General features: G+C 48.0%; 3 protein-coding genes across 4 annotated transcripts in view; 1 reads left to right on the forward strand and 2 right to left on the reverse strand.

The window, feature by feature from the left end:
- The window catches only part of ERICH3 (glutamate rich 3), a 29,056-nt gene extending 22,314 nt beyond the window's left edge, over positions 1–6,742 (reverse strand). Inside the window, exons 1-5 of the mRNA XM_065657148.1 lie at positions 6,726–6,742; positions 3,593–3,686; positions 2,732–2,857; positions 2,145–2,216; positions 760–888 (exon numbers count right to left, since the gene is read on the reverse strand). Coding sequence (XP_065513220.1) covers positions 760–888; positions 2,145–2,216; positions 2,732–2,857; positions 3,593–3,686; positions 6,726–6,742 — 438 coding nt within the window. The remainder of the gene's footprint in view (positions 1–759; positions 889–2,144; positions 2,217–2,731; positions 2,858–3,592; positions 3,687–6,725) is intronic.
- Positions 6,743–8,892: 2,150 nt separating this feature from the next.
- Positions 8,893–15,073, reverse strand: CRYZ (crystallin zeta). Of its 2 annotated transcripts, none has more exons than XM_065656237.1 (9): positions 14,945–15,073; positions 13,519–13,643; positions 13,028–13,180; positions 11,874–12,037; positions 11,110–11,161; positions 10,459–10,608; positions 9,963–10,064; positions 9,786–9,881; positions 8,893–9,524 (listed from the first exon to the last, which is right to left on the reverse strand). In XM_065656237.1, exons 2-9 carry the CDS (start codon positions 13,627–13,629, stop codon positions 9,363–9,365), a joined length of 990 nt encoding a protein of 329 aa, XP_065512309.1. In that variant the 5' UTR covers positions 13,630–13,643; positions 14,945–15,073; the 3' UTR covers positions 8,893–9,362. The 2 variants fall into 2 exon arrangements, with proteins under 2 accessions (XP_065512309.1, XP_065512308.1); XM_065656236.1 differs by having other exon boundaries at positions 14,561–15,073.
- Positions 15,074–15,174: 101 nt separating this feature from the next.
- On the forward strand, positions 15,175–21,683 carry TYW3 (tRNA-yW synthesizing protein 3 homolog). The gene is made up of 6 exons (XM_065656343.1): positions 15,175–15,676; positions 15,846–15,917; positions 18,365–18,463; positions 18,986–19,057; positions 19,339–19,472; positions 20,303–21,683. The coding sequence occupies exons 1-6, from the start codon at positions 15,503–15,505 to the stop codon at positions 20,529–20,531; spliced, it is 780 nt and encodes a 259-aa protein (XP_065512415.1). The 5' UTR covers positions 15,175–15,502; the 3' UTR covers positions 20,532–21,683.
- The last annotated feature ends 539 nt before the right edge of the window (positions 21,684–22,222 follow it).

Here is a 22,222-nt window from a genome sequence, read left to right on the forward strand (position 1 = left end):
AGCTGCACAGCACTGATGGCACAGCTGCACAGCACTGATGGCACAGCTGCAGGCTCACCCTGCGGCACAGCTGCACAGCACTGATGGCACAGCTGCAGGGTCACCCCACGGCACAGCTGCACAGCACTGATGGCACAGCTGCACAGCACTGATGGCACAGCTGCAGGCTCACCCTGCGGCACAGCTGCACAGCACTGATGGCACAGCTGCACAGCACTGATGGCACAGCTGCACAGCACTGATGGCACAGCTGCAGGGTCAACCCACGGCACAGCTGCACAGCACTGATGGCACAGCTGCACAGCACTGATGGCACAGCTGCAGGGTCACCCCACGGCACAGCGCACAGCACTGATGGCACAGCTGCACAGCACTGATGGCACAGCTGCACAGCACTGATGGCACAGCTGCAGGGTCAACCCACGGCACAGCTGCACAGCACTGATGGCACAGCTGCACAGCACTGATGGCACAGCTGCAGGGTCAACCCACGGCACAGCTGCACAGCACTGATGGCACAGCTGCACAGCACTGATGGCACAGCTGCAGGCTCATCCTGCGGCACAGCTGCACAGCACTGATCGCACAGCTGCAGGGTCACCCCACGGCACAGCGCACAGCACTGATGGCACAGCTGCACAGCACTGATGGCACAGCTGCAGGGTCACCCCACGGCACAGCTGCACAGCACTGATGGCACAGCTGCAGGCTCAGCCCTGTGCTCACTGCACAGCGCAGGGACACGCTGCTGGAACTCACCAGTTGCGAGCAACCAGCTGCTTCTCCAGCCACTAGAGGATGGAGCCCAGAATGATTTCTTGGACCAAGTGGTGGATGTGGGGAGTACATAGGGCTCAAACCTTCCACCCCTCTTCTGGATTGTTCCGCCTAAAGGAATAGAAATGTATGTCTGTGAGGTTCTAAATACTCTTCACAGCAATGTTTGAGCTTGCTTTCCATCTGTCCTTCATTGGACGACCAAATCGCTTAGACCCGATGGAACACCTGGCTGGGGAAGGGAAGGAAACCAAGGGAGGAATGAGAGAGGAACGAGGGAAAAGACTTGCTCCCATTGCTGATTCATCTCCCTGCAGCCCTCTCCATCTGCCTGTTTCCGTGTATCTCCCAGTTCTCGCTTTGATTGAAGATCTTTCTTTTTCAAATTTGAGAGCATCTGCCACTCCCTTGCTCCGACTGCTGCCCCTTCCCACCTTTTCTTCCCAAAAGCCCCACCGTGGGCTGCCACCCAGCTGTTTCTCACCCTCCCTTGTCCAGCTCTCTCTCCTTTCCCTTTAGATTAGATACTCAGCTGAATTCACTGAATGTCTGAGGTGAGAATTAAATTACACCACTGGTTCCAGCCAGGTCCCGTGTCCCAGTGTGGCATCACGGCAAAGACACAGCTCACATATCTGCTAGCATCTCCCTTATGCTTCTCGCTGAAGGAAGCAGTTTTGGTCCAAGTGACTTCACGGCGAGAAGAACCACTGACTTCTGTGGGATTGCCATGACTCGAACAACTACAGCTGTCTGAAAGCTCTTTTCATTACTGACATGCTGGTTCTGCTAAATATCACATGGAGAGGCAAGCGACTGAACGTGTGAGCTCAGTGCTCAGCAGCAGTCCAAGCAGAGAATGTCTAGAATTACCAGAACTGCAACATGTATCTTGAATTATTCATCCAGTTCTGGTTCCTCATTTCAAAACAGGATAGTGGAAGTGGAAAAGGTAAAAAAATGGCAACAGTAATGAGAAGCCTGGAATGGCTCATGTATGAAAGATTCAGTATACTGAGGGTCTTCGTCTTGGAAAACTTAGAAGGAACATGAAAAAGGTATGTAAAACCAAACGCCTTGGAAAAGGAGAACAGTTATTAACTTTTTTCATAGCGAGAACAAAGGAGCATCAAACAGAATGATCAGACAGCAGATACATTAATGGAAGTTCCTGAAATGCTGGATGGAGAAAGAAGATGTAATGTGGGGCAGGATCATGCTCTATTTGCCTGTTTCTTGTACTTTTTCCATAGACATCGGAGACAGGACACTTGGCTCAGTGAATCTCTGGCCTGACTCACACCTGTTATTTAACACGGGGCAAAACTGCCGTGTCCCATCAGTACCCAGCAGTACTCAGGCCTCACCTTCAGTCTCTGTACCCTCTCCTTCCTCGCAGCATTTTCAAGTTTCCTTTTTATTTCCAGCTGATGATGACACTATCAATGGAAGAGAAAGAAAAATCTCATTAATGGACATTATGAGATGTCAGTGAATGTTAGAATACTTGCTTCTGTTCTGCTTATCACGTGCCTGCTCCCTGGTCACTCCCCTCATTGAGCATATTATGAAACTACCATTGATTCAACCCATTTACATCACACCTGTGTGCATTAACCCTGGTGAAGGAACAACTGAGCATCTGTAAAGCTGGAGGGACCAGCTCCGTTCTTGATATGTAACAGGAATGCACACAAATTTTGTACCCAGATAAGATGCATAACCGTGTTCAAACTATTATGTTTTGATTAGAATTTTTTTAAGCAAACCAGCCCTGTGAACATGATCCCATATCTGATGACTGCCAAAGTGCAGCGAGTGAGCCGGGACAATGTTGTAACAACCATGTGGTTTAATGTATGTCCTAACGACAGTGTGGTTTAATGTACATTCTAACAACGGTGCGGTTTAATTACATTCTAATGAGGCTCACGCATCACCAGTAAGCACCTACCTCCATGTCAAGGACCTTATGGAATATGGCCCGAGCCAGGCACTCCTGTACATATCTTTGGTGATCCCTCCTCAAAGCATTTAGACGGTATTCCTTCTCAGATACTATTCTTCCAGTCCTTGAGATCTGCCATAAATAGATATAATGTACATTAAAAGACAGAATAAAGTATGTTTTTACACAGAGTGCAATTTCCCAGCATGCCTACTCTCTCTTCCAGTTAGCTCCTGCCCCTGCTCCTGCCGCGGTGCTGCGACTCGCCTTCCCAGCACAGAATCGTGGTTTCTTTGACCTCAGCAGCCCAGCGAGGGGCAGGGGGGCAGGAGAGCAGGGGGGCAGGCGGGCAGGCGGGCAGGCGGGCAGGCGGGCAGGCGGGCAGGGGGGCAGGCGGGCAGGGGGGCAGGGGGGCAGCTCCCGTTCGCTGCAGCCGAGGGCTCAGCCTTGCTCTCCATGGGCCATTGCCCAGGTCAGTGGAGAGACTTAAATACTTGCCGTCCTACCTGTAACACCTGCATCTGCCTCTGCTGAACAGTCACACCTACGAGTGTGTCAGTATTTTAAAAACATGCAGCACGTTCACCTTTACCGAATCCTTCCGTTTTCCATTAAACGCATTTGAAAAGTAACACTGAAGCTATTTAAACAGCTAGTAAAGTGAAAGATGCTTAGATTTCACAGTTTAAAAAACCTAAGAGATTCAACACGTTTCTGTTGGGCCAGCTGGTGGGATTCTTACCAATGACAACATGTACCTCTAATAAATAAACAACAAAACCATCAGTGGCTGGACTTTTGCAATATCAAAAGAGACAAAGAATTATTTTCTTTTTTTTTTCAGAAAAGGAAACTTGTGAATCTCACCAGTCCTGATCTCTGAAGGTGTCGTCTTATCCGGGCATTGCTGAAATATCCAGTCAGGTGCTTGTCTGTAAGGCTATTGTAGGCTGCAAGAAGTCTGAAAGAAAATCAATACAGATGAAAATTATTACAGCTTAAGTTATAAAGACCTACACAACAGTTTGCTGCACAAAACGCTGTCTTGATGAATCATGCCCAGCGTTTTGTCAGATAAACGCCCATTAGATTACGTAAAGGTAACATCTTATTGCCTCCAAAGATCTGTACCAGAACCAGGTGACTACGTAGGACACAGCAGCTCAGCATGAACGGCAATGTTTTAACAGACAGGTGGCTGAATCCCAATGGAGAAAATGGTTCAAAACAGGAGGGAAGACTTAAGTGTATTTTTCGACAATACAAAAAAGCCTGTCTCAAAAAACGGTTCTCCGCTTGGCCTTTACATCAACAGGATGCACAAACCACTCAGGAAAACTAACCCATGACAGCAAGATTAGGAACTGTCCTGTCTGTTTCGGGGACCAATTATTTGAACGCAACAGTGATTCTAGAATATTTCTTTAAATAAGCAGCCAAGAGTGCTTGTCCCACAAACATATTCATAAATTCAATTGCACAAAACTTGTACAGGGCAAGATTCATTACTTCTGTGGTATTTCTAGGCTAGAAAGCATATGTCACTGTAGTACAGTTTTGCTGGCTGTCACCATATGGCAGCAGTTTGTCTGACATGCAGCTTGCATTGATGAGAATAATTCTTTTTTCACCTCCTCTCGATACATGACATTTTACCAAAAATCATCAGATCTACTCCATGCACGGGATCTGCTCAAGCTCAGTAACCCCCAGTGTAGTCTGCAGGACAGCAAAGGGTTTGTGCAGCACATCCCGCGCCCTCTGTGTGGGACAGGGACGAGCCCCCAGACCCAGCACGGGAGGGACCGGGGGGACACACAGTGTCTGAAGTCTTCTCCCATTCCCAGGTCAATTCTCTGTAACATGCACATTGAACAACCCAAAGCGAACAGAACGCATGTCTCTTCTATCTCCTGATGAAAAACCATGAGACCAACCCCCGGAGCCGCAGCCCCCGCGAGCAGCCCCGGTCCTGCCCCCGTGCCCAGGATAGGAGAGCTGAACACAAACACTGAAACATCCATAATCAGCAGATGTATTTTTGAATAGTCCTTAGCACAACCGTATCTTAATTCATCCCCTGGAAAACAGGACAAATAAAGTGACAACAGGTTTAAGTTTTTAATGCTCTAAATCCCTCCACAGTTGTAAAATGTATACACTCGGGTTCATGTTGCATAATGTGTTCAGCCTTAGCTTCAGGCTCTCTCAGCAGGATATGTTTTAATTACACAACCAGAGATTGATGTCTTTTGTTTCCTTTGGCTTTCAGTTTAAATGTCATTGTACCTCTATTACGTATCTTTCAACAGGACAGTTCAAGATAAATGTCTATGGGTAGGCTGAGCTACCATGCACTAAAGCATCCGCAAGGAAACAACAAACAATTTAAAAAAATTCAAAAAACCAAAGGGATCATAGATTTACAGGAATTTTATCTGGGCTTTCACAATAATCTCACAGGTAGCCTACCAACAATAAATTAAACTTTAAACAAACAATTTAGCTCCCCCTGTAAACACTGGTACCATAGCAACTGTTGAACATTACTTCTTCAATCCACTGTCTGCGTGTTCATTTGAAACCACCAGATTACATCAATTGTGCTGAGTATTGACTTATGGTATCACCTGGCAATCGCACTCGGAGCCAGAGGAGAAACTCAATCCAAGTCCTTCTCATTTGCTTCCTTCCATCTAATATTTCACAGACCATATAAACTCCAAGTTCTGGGGGGTTTCCCTAACAGCAAGTTGTTGGGGAAATGCCATGAATTCCCTGATTGAGGACTGCCAGAAACAAGCTCCAGCAAAGCAGAGCGCTGCTCTCGTTTATTCCGCTGCTCCTGCACACTTTACAACAAAACAGTGGAAGTTCATGTCTGAGAAGTTTTCTTCCAGAGATTTAAGTACTTGAGAGCTATATCCAAATGTCACCTCTAAATCCTCTACAACAGATACAAGTGTGGAACTGACAAAAACGCATGTTAGAAAAGCACTCAGCAAGGGAAAAGCATCGGTCTGAAACAGTACTACACAAAATGTTCGCTATGATCATGTCATGGTATGTTCAAAAGTCCATTTTTCTGGCCTGTCCCCATCCTTTCGGCAAATTCTGTGCAAGTCACAGCTCTGTAACTGTCAGTGTTTTCTGCGGCAGATGCGGATTGGAGAAATACCTTGAAATATCTGTGAAGTGAATGCCATCAGTCATGGCACAATTGCTTCCCAAAACCATCCAGAGCCCAAAACTGCCTTACATGGTAACCAGAGTGAAACAATCTCCCAATAATACGGTTCTAAGTATTTTGTCTGGAGTTCTATACATCGCTTCATAAAAGAGATTTTCATCTCCAGTCCTTTCTCAGAGGTTTTTCCGTAATCAAATCATGCTACCGGTTGCAGCCTGGCACACACCCGGGCAGGGCAACGGAGCCCAGAGCCGCAGCTGTGCCCTGCTGGCCGCGAGCGCCCGGAGCCGCGCCCGGAGCCGCGCCCAAAGCAGCTCCCGCAGCCGCGCCCGCAGCCGCGCCCGCAGCCGCGCCCAAAGCAGCTCCCGCAGCCGCGCCCGCAGCCGCGCCCGCAGCCGCGCCCAAAGCAGCTCCCGCAGCCGCGCCCGGAGCCGCGCCCGCAGCCGCGCCGCGCGGTTTGTCCGGGGATCCGCAGCTCTCGTCACCTGCGGCAGCTTCGGCTGCTCTGACGCTCAGACCCGCAGCTCTGAGGTCGGACAACAGCAACGGGCGGTGCCCGCAACCGGCGGCCGCGGCCGGTGACCCCCGCGCCCGGTTCGGCCCGGCCGGGAACCGCTCCCCGCGGCCGGACACCCGAACCGCCAACGGCAGCCCCCGGCTGCCCGCGGCACTCCGCTCCCTGCCGCCGCCCTCACAGAACCGAGAGTACCGAGAGTACCGAGAGTGCCGAGAGCCGCTACGAGCCGCGCAGCGCGGCCGCCGCGGGGCTGCGGTGACCCGGGAGCAGCCCGGCGGCCGCGCCGCACTCACCCCGGCGGGCCGCTCATGGCGGCGGCGAGCGGCTGGACCTGCCGCGGCCCGCGCGTCCGGCGTTGCTAGGAGACGGGGGGCGGGGCGGCCGGGCCCCCGCCAATGGGCGGCGGCGCCGGGGTCGCGCGGGGGCACGCTCGGCACCGCCCCCTGGAGGCGGGACGCGGAACGGGAACACGGGAGAAGTAAAGGGAAAATTAAAGCGAGAAAGGGGATAAAAGGGGGGAAAAATGAAAACAAACGGGGGGGAAGGAAAAAAGAGGGGGGGGGAAGGAAAAAAAGGGGGGAAGGAAAAAAGGGGGGGGGGAGGAAAAATGTATGGAGAAGGCACTTTGATACCACATAGACTTATGAACTTAAAAATACAGCAGCAGGTGAGAGGACACGCAACCCTTTCAAATATCCACCCTCATTTCTTTCAGTACCAGCCCAGGGAAGCTCCACAGTTTGCGTTTCAGTGGTCTGCAGATTTACTCAGATAAAGGAGACATAATTACCCCTCCATGCTCCCATTTTTTCCTCCACCCGAGTTCCAGCCGCAGCACGAACACCCAGGTAGAGCTGCCAGGGCCGCAGCACAGGGGCGCACAGCACAGACCCGCAGGCGGCAGGGGTGGCGGGGGTGGCGGGGGCGGCGGGGGCGGCCTGCCCGTTCCGAGGCACTTGTGCCGAAACGCTGAAGGACTTCCACTGCCCCAGCTCTGCTGGGCATGATCTACCTGCACTTGATATTGAATTGTCTTTTGTAAAGGAAACAATTATCAAGAACATCAATATCCTCTTGATTTTTTACCTTCCCAACCCTGTAATCAAAGCCTCATGAATTTATTGTATCACATCGTAGCACACGAAGAAGCCAGGAACACACAGGGGACCAGACAATTACAACAGACAGGGAGTGCTTTTAATTACTAGAAGGCGTAGGCAGTGTTTATTTGGGGCACAATGAGATTAACAAATAGCAGCTGCTTTCCCGTTTCAGCATCACGTATAGCAGCAGCTCCCAGAGCGCGGTGTGTGCACAGCTGCACGCGCTGACCCCCAAACCTGCCCGACCGCGCCCCTCCTGCCGCCCACGGCAGCACCACGCGGACACCAGTGGGAACCGCAGCCTCGGAAACCCCCGATTAAATCAGGACAAGTTCCTCACAAACAAACAACTTTCTGATCCTCATCCTCTTGTCAGGATTTGACAAGAGTGTCAGGATTTGATTTCTCCCAACCACACGCAGAACAATCATGGTCAATTAAACACTAAAACAAAATGTTAAGATCTGATCAAGAGGTTTATAAAGAGACAGACTGCGGGACCCTCTCTTACCTTAGTATTTTAACAAGGGGTCACAAACACAGAGGAGAAATCCAGACATCTCAAAAGATTTTACCGATTATTTTCTTAGTTTAGATTAAGCAAAACATCAGTAGAAATGAATGCCTGTTCAGAAAAACATCACAACTTCGAAAATGGGAGATGAAGTTACCACCTGAGGAAACTGCACACGGACTCAGAGAACACATGCTGGTTTACGATAGTTGGGCTCCACATGAATCCAGACCAAATGTTAAAAAGCAAGTAACCTACACAGCCAAAAATACTTCTAAAAAGTTTGTTTAGTAAGGACTCACTTTTCTGCAAAGGAATAGAAAACCTCGTCCTTGAAGTTGAGAAAACTTTTCTGCAAGTGATGACTTCTCTGCTCATTAGAGAATTATATCATTAAACAGAAGTGCCTGTAATAGCAAACAGTATTTTGGGTGTAAAAAGTCAATGCATCAAAGAAATTGTCTTATTTGGATTGTATCTGGAACAAGTCAACGATGCACACACATTAATGAACGAACTAACGAATTCTCTGCACCCACGGCAGCAGCGCAGCCTCTTCTCATTCCAGCCAGGGATCCGGGTGACTTTACACGTAATGAAGGTCCCAGGAAGAACTGAAATCCTCACTACCCGGCCATTTAGCATCACAGCAGCAGCTGCTTCTGCCAACATGAGGGGCTGCGAAGCAGCAAACACCAGCACTCAGAGTTACGGGCCCTCTGGCTTAACCGGGACACGCCAGCTCAGACACCGGGCCAGGCACAGCGAGACGAAACTGTCTCTGCTGCCCAGCAGCTTCATCTGAGATTCTCTGGCCATCTTTTGAGCTGGAAAGTCAACTACTTTGGCAGTAAAAGCTTTTATTCCAAGTAAATAAAGCGACAAAAGATGAATAGGACAAATTTTGCAACTAAAGACTTTACAGATCCCTAGTTAATGCACATGGTTAGTTTTTTACATTTGTGTATTTGCTTACCAAGCGAACTTCATTTTGCACGACATACAGTGGCCTCAACACAGCTCCACGTAGAGCACAATACCAAATTTGATCTTAGATATCAGCTCCTCCTGCTCCCAAGGCCACGCCAGAGGAAATTTATTATTTCCACATCAGCCAAAAAAGCTACAAAAATTATACACAACTCTGCTTATTACAAAAAGAAAATGTTGTTAATCACTTAATGTAATTAATGTACGCTAGAATTTGCTGTTACTGTCAAACCTGATCAAAAGTATGTTTTATGACATACATTCAATGAATCACATAAGCGAAGGTGCAGTTAGAGCAGCTACAAAATCAACGGAAAAAGACTCTATGGAAGGAGCACCATCTTTCCTCGGGCACCGCTGCTGTTAATAATGTCTTCGTGAGCCTCAGCGACCCTCTCCAGCGGATACTCGGAGCCCACGCTGGGTTTCAGCCAGCCCGCTGCTATGCCATCGAGGAGCGCTGCTGCACATTCCTGCCTCTCCTCCTGCACGTAATAAAGACAGCATTTACCACAAGGCCTTTGCATTTTAGAAAACTATTGACTATTTAAGCAAGTGTTAAACCGAATTTCACAACCCAAATACATTTTATGATGTCCTGAGATTAAATCAAAACATAAAGGAATGAATAAACAAGTTGTTTACAATTAAATTACGCTTTCATCCCTACAAACACTTGTAACTGGAAGTAGAGAGGTGTTGGAATAAGCCGACAAAACATTCTGTAAAATAAAAATGCTTCTCACCTCAGTTGCAAGAAACAGACTAACCCCAATGATGCTCAACTCTTTGCTCATGGTGTCTCTTGGGTTTATCTCAACAGGACCTCGACTGCCCACAACCTGTCACAAAGACAGTTCCAGTCAGAACTGTAGAACTGCGTTCTAAATGCACAGATTAAAGCCAGTGACAAAAATCCTCACCATGACCCTTCCTGCACGGGCCAGCAGCTGCAGGTCGGCAGCAAGGTTGACGTTGGAGAGCATTTCTATGATTATATCCACTCCTTCCATCCCGGTGCATTCCTAACAGGACACAACACGTGATTCACATCACCACCTGGGTACGACCTGGTTCGTATGCTACAGATAACATACCTTTTACAGCTTACTGGTTAGATCTTAAAATGCAGCCTTTGTACTAAGGCTGACAGCTAAGAAACTTAATTCTAGCATATTCTGATGTGCTGAATTGTGATATGCTGCCATATCGCAATTTGCTGGAACACGAGAGTTTGTAAACGCCGCTGCCTGTGAGGAAATCTCAGCTCTGCCAGCCTGGAAACGCTGGGTGGGGATGAACAGGCAGGACACTACTGCTCCTACAGAAACCTGCTTTAAAAACTTCTGCAAAAAACTATTCACATTTTGTTAGCAAGAAAAATACACACTGCGTCACTTAGCCCTGATACATGCTTACCTTAATTTTATCAATGTAATTGGCTTCTCTGTGATTAAATGCTTGGTGAGCGCCATTTCTCAGGATCATGTTCATCCCCTCCTCAGTTCCTGCTGTGCCCAGAACCTTCAAACCACAGGCTCTGGCAATCTGACATACTGCTATTCCCACCTGAGGGAAAAAAATAGAGTCTTTTTACTCTTTCCTTAGTAGTATTTGAAATGTTATATATTCTACCAGCAACTTGGAACTTTATCCATTTTAAAAGTTGGCATGGAATTTTTTTTTTTTTTTAGGTCATAATAAGTAATTTGGATCTTAAAGATAGAGAGCTGAGAACAACTTGTGCATATTTGTAAATTCCAGCTTTCTGCTATTAGTCTTCTCTCAGGAAGGCCAGTTATACAGCTGCTGGGCCAATATCGACGGCAGAAATGCGTTTATTATGTGACGCTGTGTTAGCGGCCTTACGCAATCACTCGTGCAGTTTCATAGTTATTTGGAATAACAGGGTTTGCTCTAAGAAAAAACTATCCTAAGGCGTCAGAAATAAAAACCTGATTTTGTTAATCCACTAATTGATATAAATGTGACTATAAATCACATCATGGACAAAAGCAGATGCAGGGAGAGAAAGCAGCATTTCTATCACTTGTCTTCTCCAATACTTACTCCCCCACTCGCACCGTGCACCAGCACACGCTCCCCTGCCTTGGCACGTCCTCTGCACGGAAAAACACAAAATATTGGCGTCATGATTGCAGAACCTCATCATCTAGCATCAGACTGCAGATACTGACATCAAATTTCGTCTTTCACACACTATTGTTTCCAATTTATGTTATGGCTAAACAGGTATAATCAGCCTCTTTGGGAAAACGAGGCGGCAAAACAAACCATATCATTTATGAATTTAAGTAATATGCGATTATGTCAGCACGCAGCCAGCAGCAAGTCACAGTCCGGTATGAACCTCAGCTCAAGATCTGCACCCGTTACAGATCCCGAAACACACCACGGCGGCTCTGGCCGTTGCGGCCCCGTCTCTCCCGCCCAGGCTGCGGGTTCACCGTCCCGCGGGCACAGGGAACAGGCGGCTCCAAACCGAACGCATCACGAGTTACAGCTGTGCCTGTGCGCCTTCGCTCACTAAAACACCAGTGAGTACTGAGAGCTACACATTTTATCACAAGATTTTTATCAAAGCAGCCATTCCAGGCTTTCCTTCCAGAAGAAACACTTAACAGGAAAACACAGCCACTGACTTCTAGGTAACAATTACCCGACAATTCCACCAGCATAACAAATTTAACTGAAGTGTTTTCAACATTTCCCACTCATTGAGCTCCCCCCATTTTACAGGACAATGAAAATACGGGCCTCAATATTTTGAATATTCAAAAGCAAAATGCACAAACTTAGATTGGGCACCTTACTTTTGGAACAGGGCGCGGTACGCAGTGCAGTAAGGTATTCCAATCGCCGCTCCCTGCCTGAAGTCCAGTTTATCCGACAAAGGAAAGACTGTGTCAGCGGCAGCAAGGGCGTACTCTGCATATCCTCCAGAGACCGTGCCCGTGGTAAAAACCCTGTCACCTTTCTAGAAACAAGGGAAAGACAGTACAGAAATTCATCATCTCCCTTAGTTTTTCATTAATATACATTAAGGACCAGTCCAAGGGAGTTTAGGCTATTTCTAACAGCTCTCCTATTAAAAATAACCAGTTATATTTGTCACAGAGAAGATTTTTATAAATGCTAATACATGCAATCAATGCAACACAAACCACACAATTTCATATATTTAGATTTAAGTCTCATAATTATAACCCCTGCTCTCTGGTGTAACACACAAACCTACTGTCTCATTAATATTAACCTTAATGAACCTGAGCACTAACGAATTCCATTCACTGGGTGCTCATTTGTCCCACAACAGTTACAAAAATTCCAAGTCAGGCATTTCCAACACAATTGTAACTACCATTTCTATGTTTGTCTAAAAACAACAGTATAATGACTTGAAAGGAAGAACAGATTTAAAAACTAAATTAATTTCACAGATATCCTTCAGCAAACTGACAATTGCCTTCTCCTGTCCCAAGACCTTCCCCCTGAGAAAATCTAAGTAAAATTACTACACTGGAGTAATACAGTATTTGAACAGTTTTACCAACAAATTTGTAATTTATGGGATTTTATAAGTCAGTAGTATAAAAGCTATTTCCATTTCCCAAAAAAACTTTACAGCCAATTTTTCAGTTCTGAGTGAAACCATCACCTCAAGCAGGGAGCATCCACTGCCAGTATTTCTGCAATGCCATAAAACCAGTTCCAAACCACAACTTCTGTGCACCTGGCACCACTGCTTTAACACAGACGAGCTGAAGCGCCTCTTCTGAGACCCGTAACTCTCGGGGGCCAACAGCGGCAAAGACTTTGCTGCCGTTCAGCCTGGAAACCTGATCTCGCTGCGCGTCCCCCCAAACAGATAACGTAATTCTGAGCAATAACACCAGGAACAGGAGCGCGGCAATCACACAACGAGGAGCCAACAAACACCAGTGAATCAAACCCGATGTATAAATACCCTGAAGGCAGCGACGTGCTCCCCGACGCCCTCCACGACACCAGCCACGTCTGAGCCCGGGGTGTAGGGCAAGGCCGGTTTTCTAGCGTAGCTCCCAGAGCGAATGTATGTCTCCACAGGATTCACCCCGCAGGCGTGGACCTTAATTAACACCTACAACAAAAGATGCTTCTTAAGTAACAACTTCAAATATTTAGAACCTGAACTCACAGCACACTATCACGGCATTGTAACTAAATTCTTAAAACAGAGTCAGCAAAAATTCAGCGTTGAACTGAAGCTATTTTCAGAAAATCCTTTAAATGGAATATATAGCCCAGATAAAGCAAAAACCCCATATTTGTTAAATGTGATGTCTCAGGCAGTATGAACGCACTGATCATAAACTACATATTCAAGATGAAAAGTTTTGGTTTGTATTCTTAATTCTGCTCCGAGTGTACCTATTATCATTGAATATTAGTATTTCAGTTCACAGAACCCATATATACCTGATTTTCCTTTGGATTGGGAATTACAACATCCGACTGGAGTTTAAGCACTTCAGGGCCACCAAATTCAAAAACTCTGATGGCTCTCATCACATTTCTTGTGGCTGCCATAGCGATCCGAATATCTGGGGGAAAAACCAAAAACGATAATATTGTATTGCCTTCAAAATTTATTTTGCCTATCCAAACTAAAGAAATCAAACAACAACCTGTCAAGCAACTGACTAAATAGAACCTCATTCCTGACTGAAATTTTGAGATTGTTTGTTTTATTGGTTTGTTTGTTTGGGGGGGTGGGGGGGTGTCTGTTTGGTTTTGCCCAGATCTTGCAAAAGGCAGAAAATTAGCCCCACCATCTGCAGGCCTTTATGCGTATTGAGAGAATCACATGCAAATAATTTCTCCGCAGCAGTATTTCTACAGCAGCTCCTGTGAGCACTGCACTGCTATCACATATGTGGAAATGTTGATACAGGGAATTAACTAATTAACACTTAACTAATTAATACTTACAGAACTAAGTATTAAGAACTAACACTTAAGGAGCTAACACTTAGAGAGCAAACCCTTAACCCACATTACAATTGCCTAGCTTTGCTTAGCCTTGTGTAACTTCTTGTAAGAGAAACAAAAGTTCACTGACGACTTCACAGGTCTTGCAGAGAGACAAAATCTTGGGTGCATCCCTGGGTGAACTAGATAACAGAACCTTGGGCACAGGGCAGGAGATACGCCAGTTCTACCCAGCTGGGCACAGCAGGCCAGAGGTGAACGTGTACAGCGAGAAGACCCCGGTTCACGGTCACTGCGCTGGCACAACCAGGAGGGGCCAGAGGTGGAGACCAGGGAAATAACTTCCCAGAACTCACTGTAATAAGAACCGCCTTCTCGGGGACAGGTTATCAATATTTATAGGCATTCCTAGAACTTTCGTGAATACGTAACACTTTACAGCATTTAACCAAGCTCACAGCCACTGGCAATTTGCACACGTCTTAGGTGGAAATTATTCCCCCGTGCGTCCAGCGCTGTAAATACGCACCTTCTTTACAATCTCAAAGGTTGTAAGGTCATTTCCACGCCTCAACGTACGGTACTTTGGGGATAAACATCGACAATTTGCTGTAACATTCTGGTGACATGGGGAGGCGGAGGCGATGCGAGGTGCCCTGCTCCGGGGCGAGCCCCGGGACAGCGGCCGGGCCGGGCGCAGGGCAGGCGGGGAGGGGTCGGAAGGGCACGGCCGGGGGCTGCGAGCCCCGGCAGCCCGGGGAGGGCGGGCAGGGCGGGCGGGGCAGCCCCGGCACAGCGGCCCCGACTGCTCCGGGCCTCCCGCCTCAGAGCAGCGGCCGGTGAGCGGAGCCCGCCGCCAGCAGGCACGGCCGGGCGAGACGGGCCGGGCCCGGCCGCCTCCCGGGGCACTCACCGCCTGCTCCGCAGGGACACGCGGTCGCGGCTCAGCTGGGCCCGGTGGCGGGAGACACGGCGGGCCGGCCGGAAACACCGCCCGGAAACAGCGCCCGCAGCGCCGGCGGGAACGGCCCCGGCCCCGCCCCTCCGGTCCGGCCCCGCCCCTCCGGTCCGGCCCCGCCCCTCCGGCCCGCTCCGGCCCCGCCCCGCCAGGCCCGCAGCCGCCGCTGCAGGCCCCGCGCCCCCGCTGGCCCGGCGGGCCCGAAGCGCTCGGCCCGCGGAGCGCAGCCCCGCACCCCGGGGGCGGCCGGCACGGCCAGCGCGGCCCCGCCGCCAGCCCCGCCTCGCCGCTCCGCAGCGGCCCGTCCCGCTGCCCGGGCCGGGACCGGGTCCCGGCGCCCGCGGGGAAGCCCCGCGCACCTGCGCGGCTCCCGCCCCGGACGGCGGCCCCGGCCGAGCGGCGGGGCGGGGCCGGCGGGGGCGGGCGCGGCGGCGGGCGCCGTGCGCTCCGCCCTCGGCCTTGGCGTGCGGAGGTTTGTCCGCGGCGGCTCCCGTCGGGTTCCCGCGGCCGGCGATGGCGGCGTTCGGGCGGCACAAGGCGCAGCGGCTGGCGCGGCCGGACGGCAGCCGGAGGGGCGGCCTGGACGAGCGAGCCGCCCCCGTGGTGCGGCTGCTGAACGGGCGGGCCCGGTTCTGCACCACCAGCTCCTGCGCGGGCCGCGTCGTGCTGGCGCAGGGCGGCGCGGCGGTGAGTGCGGCCCGGGACGGCGGGCCCGGCCGTGCGTGCGCTGTGACGGGGGTCAGCCGGGCCCGAGCCGCCGTGCTGGAAACGTGTCTGCGGACGTTCCAAAACGTGCTCTGGTGCAGGGCCGGGCCCGCGGCCGCGGTGCCGCTCTAACCGCTTCTCCCGTTCCCAGGGCCCCGGGATCCAGAAGCGGAGCTGCGCGTGGCTCCTGGTGACACACGGGACCTGTGACAAGGGCGACGTGGTGAGGCGCGCGCTCGTTCGGTGCCGCGTGCCCCGTGCCGTGGGAAGCACCTCGTGGAACACAGAAAGACCTGTGGGGGTTTTTATTCTGCTACTGAGATGCATTGACACTCTAATTTCAAAATTTCTCTACATGTTCTACTTAGTAAATTCTTAAGACCTCCTTTGAAGAGAACGCTTTTAAGCTTAATAGCAAGTTCCCTGTATAGTTGCAAACGCAGCTAATGTGAAACTTGGGTAATTTCTTACTGTCTGGATTAGCAAGAAATTTTGTAGCAAGAAATCAGGAATTTCTATTGCTTCTGCAGCAGAAGACTGTCTTTCAGAGAACAATTTCTGAAAATCTAAGATACAGTGATTCTTATTTTTCTCAAAGCCCTTTGCTTACAACTGTCTTGAGTTAAAAACACTGTTTTGAGTTTAAAAGTGCCTTGAGCCCAGCTTGCCGTGCTAACAGCCTTTCATTTACACCTGGAACTACTGTAACAGTGAGTCTCTTCTACTGCATTTTTTAATTTAGTATCTGAAAGTCCCCTGAAATTAAATAAAACAATAATGGGGGGTGTATGCTTTCAAAACAGTCTGCTCTGTGTGCGCATCTCTCTGCTTTGTCCCCAGCAGCAGTTACAAGGTCAAAATTCTCTCATTCAGTCCATATTTCATTTTACCCTATGCAGACATTCACAGACATGCACCAAAAAAAATCTCCAAACTATTCGCCTTCATTAGTATGTGTTCTAGCAAAGCAGAGCTTGTGGAAATTTCCATCAGCAAGTTTCAGGCTGAGCAGGACACAGTAGGTTGTTCCTGACTTATGAGAGGAAATTGTTTGATTTTTCCTGTTCCCTTTATAGGTAGACTGCATTTTTTTAATGCATGAATTGCAAATGTAAGAAAAATGTCTTTGATTACTTTTTAGACTGTTATACTCTATGATAAAGCTTTGCTAGTGCGGTATTTAGGAAAGGAGAAGGGAAGTCAGGACATTATATGCTGTGTGTTGTGCTTTTCAGCTGTCAGATCATTTGACTTCAGTGTGCACATCAACCTCAGCAATACGAACGTAGGGTATTTGTTTTGTGATTTATTTACAATTCTCCCATGCAAACGCCAGACCCGTGAGCTGAGGTCCGGCTGCACAGCGCTGCGTTCTGCAACGTCCGTCGTTCCTGTTCCTCATCAGCCCTGGCACAGCTGTGGTTACTTGGGCATGTTTTAAAATCTGGCGCACAAATTACAAGCGAAGCCATTCAGAAAGACCCGCTTTCAACTTAAATAAGAACATTTACGGAGGAGATGCTGCATAAATACATCTAAATACTTTTCAGTGTTTAAAGTAGAGACCGTTGCTTCAGCAGTTTCCTTTTATGCCATCGTATCTATAAAAAGCATATGAATTTGATTATTTCCTGAAGATTTGCTTGAATATTTTCATTTTACAGGGAAGATGAGAAGGGCTAGACAAAACAACAAAGTCTGGGAAAACAGCTGAAATTTCTCAAGTTAACATAGCAAATGTTTTAGTGCTGTGAATTAAGCAAGTGAAGGCAAACAAGGGGGGGCAAATAGTGCTTATGATTAAATAATCATGCAATGAAGTAAGTAATATAACTGCTTCGAAGGGACCGTTCTGCATGGAAGAGAGTAATATCGGCCCTTAAGATTTCCTGTGTAAAAATAGCCTAGAAAAGCAGATAAATGGTAACAGCCATGCAGAACATTGGCTGCCTGCACTCTGCAAGCGCAGGAAGGCTTGCCGCTGTCATCTCAGTCTGCTGGCAGAACTAAGGGCTCTGAAGGTCATTTCTTGAATTTTATAATTATGAAGTTACTTTATTTTTTCTTGTCTTGTGGGTTTATGCCTCTAATTTCAACCTCTGAATTTCTTATCTTTATAACTCTCATACAGTAGGCTATGCGTTACTACTTAAACTGGGATTAAAATGTGATCGAGTATGTTAGGCCATGAATTTAATCTGCGGAACCTCAGGAAGTTTTCTGGAGTTGAGGAATGTACTTCATAAACCAGATGTCTTTGATTTTAAAGAACAGTTTAGGGGGAAAAAAAATTCTGAGGTTTGTTGTGCTGGCAGCACAGCAGTCCTGTTCCGTGCCGCATTGACTGTATCGATTCGTTTGAATGCACAAAGAAGTAAACAGGGGAGTGCACTTTTTCAGGTTTTCAAAGTCCATCTTGCAAGGAATTTCTATCAAACCAAATCAGTTTAGCAAAAAGAATCATGGAAATCAACAGAATTTCTAAGTATTATGAGCAATGAAAAAAATCAAAAGCAGCAGAACAAACCTGATTGCTTGGAACTCATTTGCTGCACTTTTGATGCTTGTTTCACACACTGACTAGCTATTATTTTATTTTTCTCTTTTTTTTTTTTGTGGTAACAGTGCACACTAGCAGTCTTAATGTAAACGTTTTGATGTATTTTCCAGATGACAGCACTTGAGAAAGCCACTGGTGACGTTGTGCTCAAGTTTGAACCGTTTGTTCTTCATGTGCTATGTCAAGAGCTGCAAGATGCTCAGCTTCTGGTAAATGTACATCAGTAACCACGTCACGTTGCTGTTCTGTTCCTTGCTGGAACAGTAAAAGTATTGGCTCCTGAGTAAGCGGTGAAAGCACCTTCCCCTCCTTCACCTCCTGCTTCCAGAGCAACTCAGAGAGTGACGCCTGGTGTCGTTGTTCCTTGGTTAACGCGGGAGACTTGATGAGCTGCTTTTATAGCACTGCTGGCTATCGAAGTGCTGCCTGTCTGCCAGCTCTGCAGATAAAACACACCGTGCCCAGAGGGATCTTAATGTCCCGTCTGACCCCACGGGCTGGGATCCGACAACAGAGAGTGACTGTGGTGCTTTGAAAACCAGCCACCGTTTGTGATACTGCGTGGGTTTGGTCATTTTAACACTGTAACTGTTATTGCATTAATTTGGGGAGATGGCTTCGAATACGTTTTTTGCAAGACTGAGATGATAAGCTGTATTGCAATCTATCCATAATTATTTCTTGCTGTAAAAGTGTGTAAGACCCGTTTAAGGCATTTATTTGTTCTGCAGCATTCGGTGGCCATCGATTCTGGGTTCAGGAACTCTGGTATTACAGTTGGCAGAGGAGGAAAAATCATGATGGTAAGAACTTTTCTGCTTACCTGTAAGGAACGTAACAAGATCATATCGTTACTCTTAACCTCGTTTTTTTTTAAAGCCAAGATCTGAATTGTACTATGATCGATAGCTATCACAGGGCATGCTGTAGCAAAGAAATATCTTTCTGCTTTACCTGACAGCAAACTAACCGATTGTGTGGATAAGTGTTTGTTTTTTCCTGTAGTGAATTCCCATATTATTTAAATAACCTTCATAAACCAAAAATCTTTACTGTAGATAAATCATTCTGTGTGTGTTTGCAGGCTGTCCGGAGCAGTCATTGCTTAGAAGTTCCGTTGTGCCACAAGGGGAAGTTGATGGTCTCTGAAGAATATATTGAATTTCTGATACACGTAGCTAATCAGAAGATGGAAGAAAACATCAAGAGGATTAACAGGTTTGTTAGATTACACCAATCCTGTTCATGACATCTAAATCCAAAGAGGTTAGGTTAAAATGAAAAAAAAAAAAAAAAAAAGAAACAGACAACCCCTCCAAAGTCTGAAGTACAAACACAATTTCAATTACTTTTTGAGGTCTGCGGACTATGAACTATTTAAGCAAAAGCCTGTAAACAACATGAGTTTGCAAACTGTCTTTGTTACTGAGTAGGGTTTCTTTTTCTAATGATGTTATAGCAGCATTTGTTATTCTAACACAGTAACCATTTCAGAAGTATTCAGGTTGCAGCACAGACTTTACCTCACTAAATGCTCTGTGTAGTGTCCAAACCTGATGGTTTCTGGAGGTGGTGGGTGTTTACGTGCGTCTCCAGCTGAGGAACAGACTGCACTGAGGAGCCCAAGAGGATCAGAGACACCGACATGTACTGAGACCCATTTCTTTCCAAAGTCTTTCTCGTTGTTAACAGTAACTGCTAATAGTAGCAGTTCATCTGATCATTAATGCCATATTTCAGCAGACATTTAACCTGATACCATTTTATGGTTTCTGTAAGATTAACAGAGTCTTAATGGCATGTGAGTACATCCCCTAATTGCTTTCTAACATGAGCATTACAGAGAGAAGTGGCATGGCATCCACAAGGACGCGTGCCGGTATTTCTCATTTTTCTTCCTGAAGTGGCTAAAACGTTTCAATATTAGCAACAATTTTCTTCTCTTAACACCTTTTGATTGTATTACAAAAGCAGTAGTTTCTCAGAGTAGTTTTTCAGATCCTGAGCACACCTACAAAAATAATAACTACACAATTGTTTCTTTGTAGGTTCTATGAACGCTTAGAGTCAGCTTTGGACGCTGCTGTCAGTGCAAACAGCTCGTCCTCCCAGGAGACGGGGAAGAATCGCTCTGTGTACGTTCACAGAAGAAAGAGAAAGACCATCCAAGAGCAAGGTGTGCGCACCTCTCCAGAGGATCACAATCCAGAACCGGAGCCCCAGGATGGTACAGAAAGCAGTCTGGATATTTTTGCTGAAATCATGATAGCAGACTAAGGCATTTGAAAGCAAATTGCAAACTGAATAATAATTGTAATGCTCTTCGTAAGAGATATAAATACTGCTCTAAGTAGTAACACTCTCATGGACCCTTACCAGAAAAAAAGGTAATTGAACAGAACTGTGAACATGTTTAATGGCACAGAAGCACAGAGAACAAAACCTTAGAATGTTTTTGGATTTTTTTTTAACAGCACTGTTGAATTGACAATCTTTTACTCTGTCAGTTACCACAGAAATAACTGGTTTGCTGCAGCCTTCGGCCATGTTCTCCATGGCAGCATTTCACTTCCAAATGCTGGGTTTAGGCCCTCTGATATTTTGCAGAGCAGAGAAACTAAAAGCTGGGTTGTTATCCTTGGAGGTTTTTAATCCCTGTAGGAACTCCACAAAGCAGTGTGCAGCAGTATTGATGGCCTTTTCAAACAACACAAAGCCACAGAGTCAGCTGCGGAGCAGTGTCTGGTGTGAGGCTGGACAGAGAAGCAGCAGCTCGTCCTGCTCTGTGCATCTCCAGCCTGGAGCGGCCGCGATCCCCCAGGCACGCAGCTGGTGCCGCTTTGCTGCGCTTTGCTGTGTCACCTCCGGCCCCGCTGTGTCCCCATGTTCTGTGCATTATTTGCACCTTTCCGCTGGCTCTTGCTCGGTTCAGTGTGGGCAGCACCCGTGCTGGTCCCCGTGCCGGGCAGCTCAGCCCAGCTCTGCAGCAGCGTTTGTTCTACCAGGCCAAGGACCACTGGCACGCAATAAAGAATGTAGAACTGCAATGGTTTGTGCATTCCTGTGTTGTACCATGGGAAAAGTCACTCCGTACTCGTGTATTTTTTAGAAAAATGGTGGATTTGTAAACCTTAGCAACAATGAATTCTGAGCCCTTCCCTGTAGGGCTGAGTGATGGCTCACACCACACAAGACCCTGACTGAAGGAAATGGTTTATTTGGAACAGTAACTCCAGTTCACACGGGTCATTGTTTCCATTACATAAGCCTATATCTTGGGGACGTTTTAATTCCACTGTAAAAATTTGACGTACTAGGTGGCAGCCAAAGGGAAAAGTAATTGGGGGCTTTAAATAGATTCTGAAAGACATGTTAAGCTGTGTTTTCAGTAGCAGGCATGCCAAAAAAAATAAACTGAGCCTTTTGTGTTGTTTGTTTGTGTTACTGACTTACAGCCTGAACAGTCTGGGGTGTTGCTGTCATCCTGTTTCTGGTGGCTTGAAGGGTCTCAGCACCTGGTTGTGGCACGGGCGAGAGGCCGGCGCGGGTCTGCGCTCGCGAGGAGGTGGCGGCAGTGCCGGGGGAAGCTGCTGCCCTGGGCTGCCCGCACAACCCAGCGTGGCAGGGCCGGCAGCTCTGCCCTGTCCCTCCTATGGCGCGGGGCCGCAGCGGGGCCAGGACGGGGTCCCGTGGCCCGGGCAGCTGCAGGCGTGGTGGCGGGAGCGCCCAGGGTCCCCCTGGCAGCTGTGGTGACAGCAGCTCCTTGGGGACAGGGCTGAGGCCTCTGCCACACGCCGTGAGTCACGCTGTGGGGTGGCCTCAGCCCTTCACAACCACAGGATTCCTCAGACCCTGGTCTCCACCCCAAGGCACAGCCACATTTCTGTGAACTGAGGCGAAGCCCCAAATCTATCGACAACAGCAACTTCTGCTTCAGCGTGCAGGGGCAGGGGATCTCGCAGGCCAGA

The sequence above is a fragment of the Caloenas nicobarica genome, chromosome Z, assembly GCF_036013445.1.
Source record: "Caloenas nicobarica isolate bCalNic1 chromosome Z, bCalNic1.hap1, whole genome shotgun sequence".
Taxonomy (NCBI): Eukaryota; Metazoa; Chordata; class Aves; order Columbiformes; family Columbidae; genus Caloenas; species Caloenas nicobarica.

Excerpts from the sequence above, each read along its gene's own strand:
- CRYZ (XM_065656237.1), bottom strand. The coding sequence starts at position 13,629 with ATGGCAGCCACAAGAAATGTGATGAGAGCCATCAGAGTTTTTGAATTT. Across the intron at positions 10,609-11,109 it reads TGCACGGTGCGAGTGGGGGA|GTGGGAATAGCAGTATGTCA; the intron begins GTAAGTATTGGA and ends TTTTTCCCTCAG. Across the intron at positions 9,882-9,962 it reads CCCGTGCAGGAAGGGTCATG|GTTGTGGGCAGTCGAGGTCC; the intron begins GTGAGGATTTTT and ends TCTTTGTGACAG.
- TYW3 (XM_065656343.1), top strand. The coding sequence starts at position 15,503 with ATGGCGGCGTTCGGGCGGCACAAGGCGCAGCGGCTGGCGCGGCCGGAC. Across the intron at positions 15,677-15,845 it reads TGGCGCAGGGCGGCGCGGCG|GGCCCCGGGATCCAGAAGCG; the intron begins GTGAGTGCGGCC and ends TCCCGTTCCCAG. Across the intron at positions 15,918-18,364 it reads CCTGTGACAAGGGCGACGTG|ATGACAGCACTTGAGAAAGC; the intron begins GTGAGGCGCGCG and ends TGTATTTTCCAG.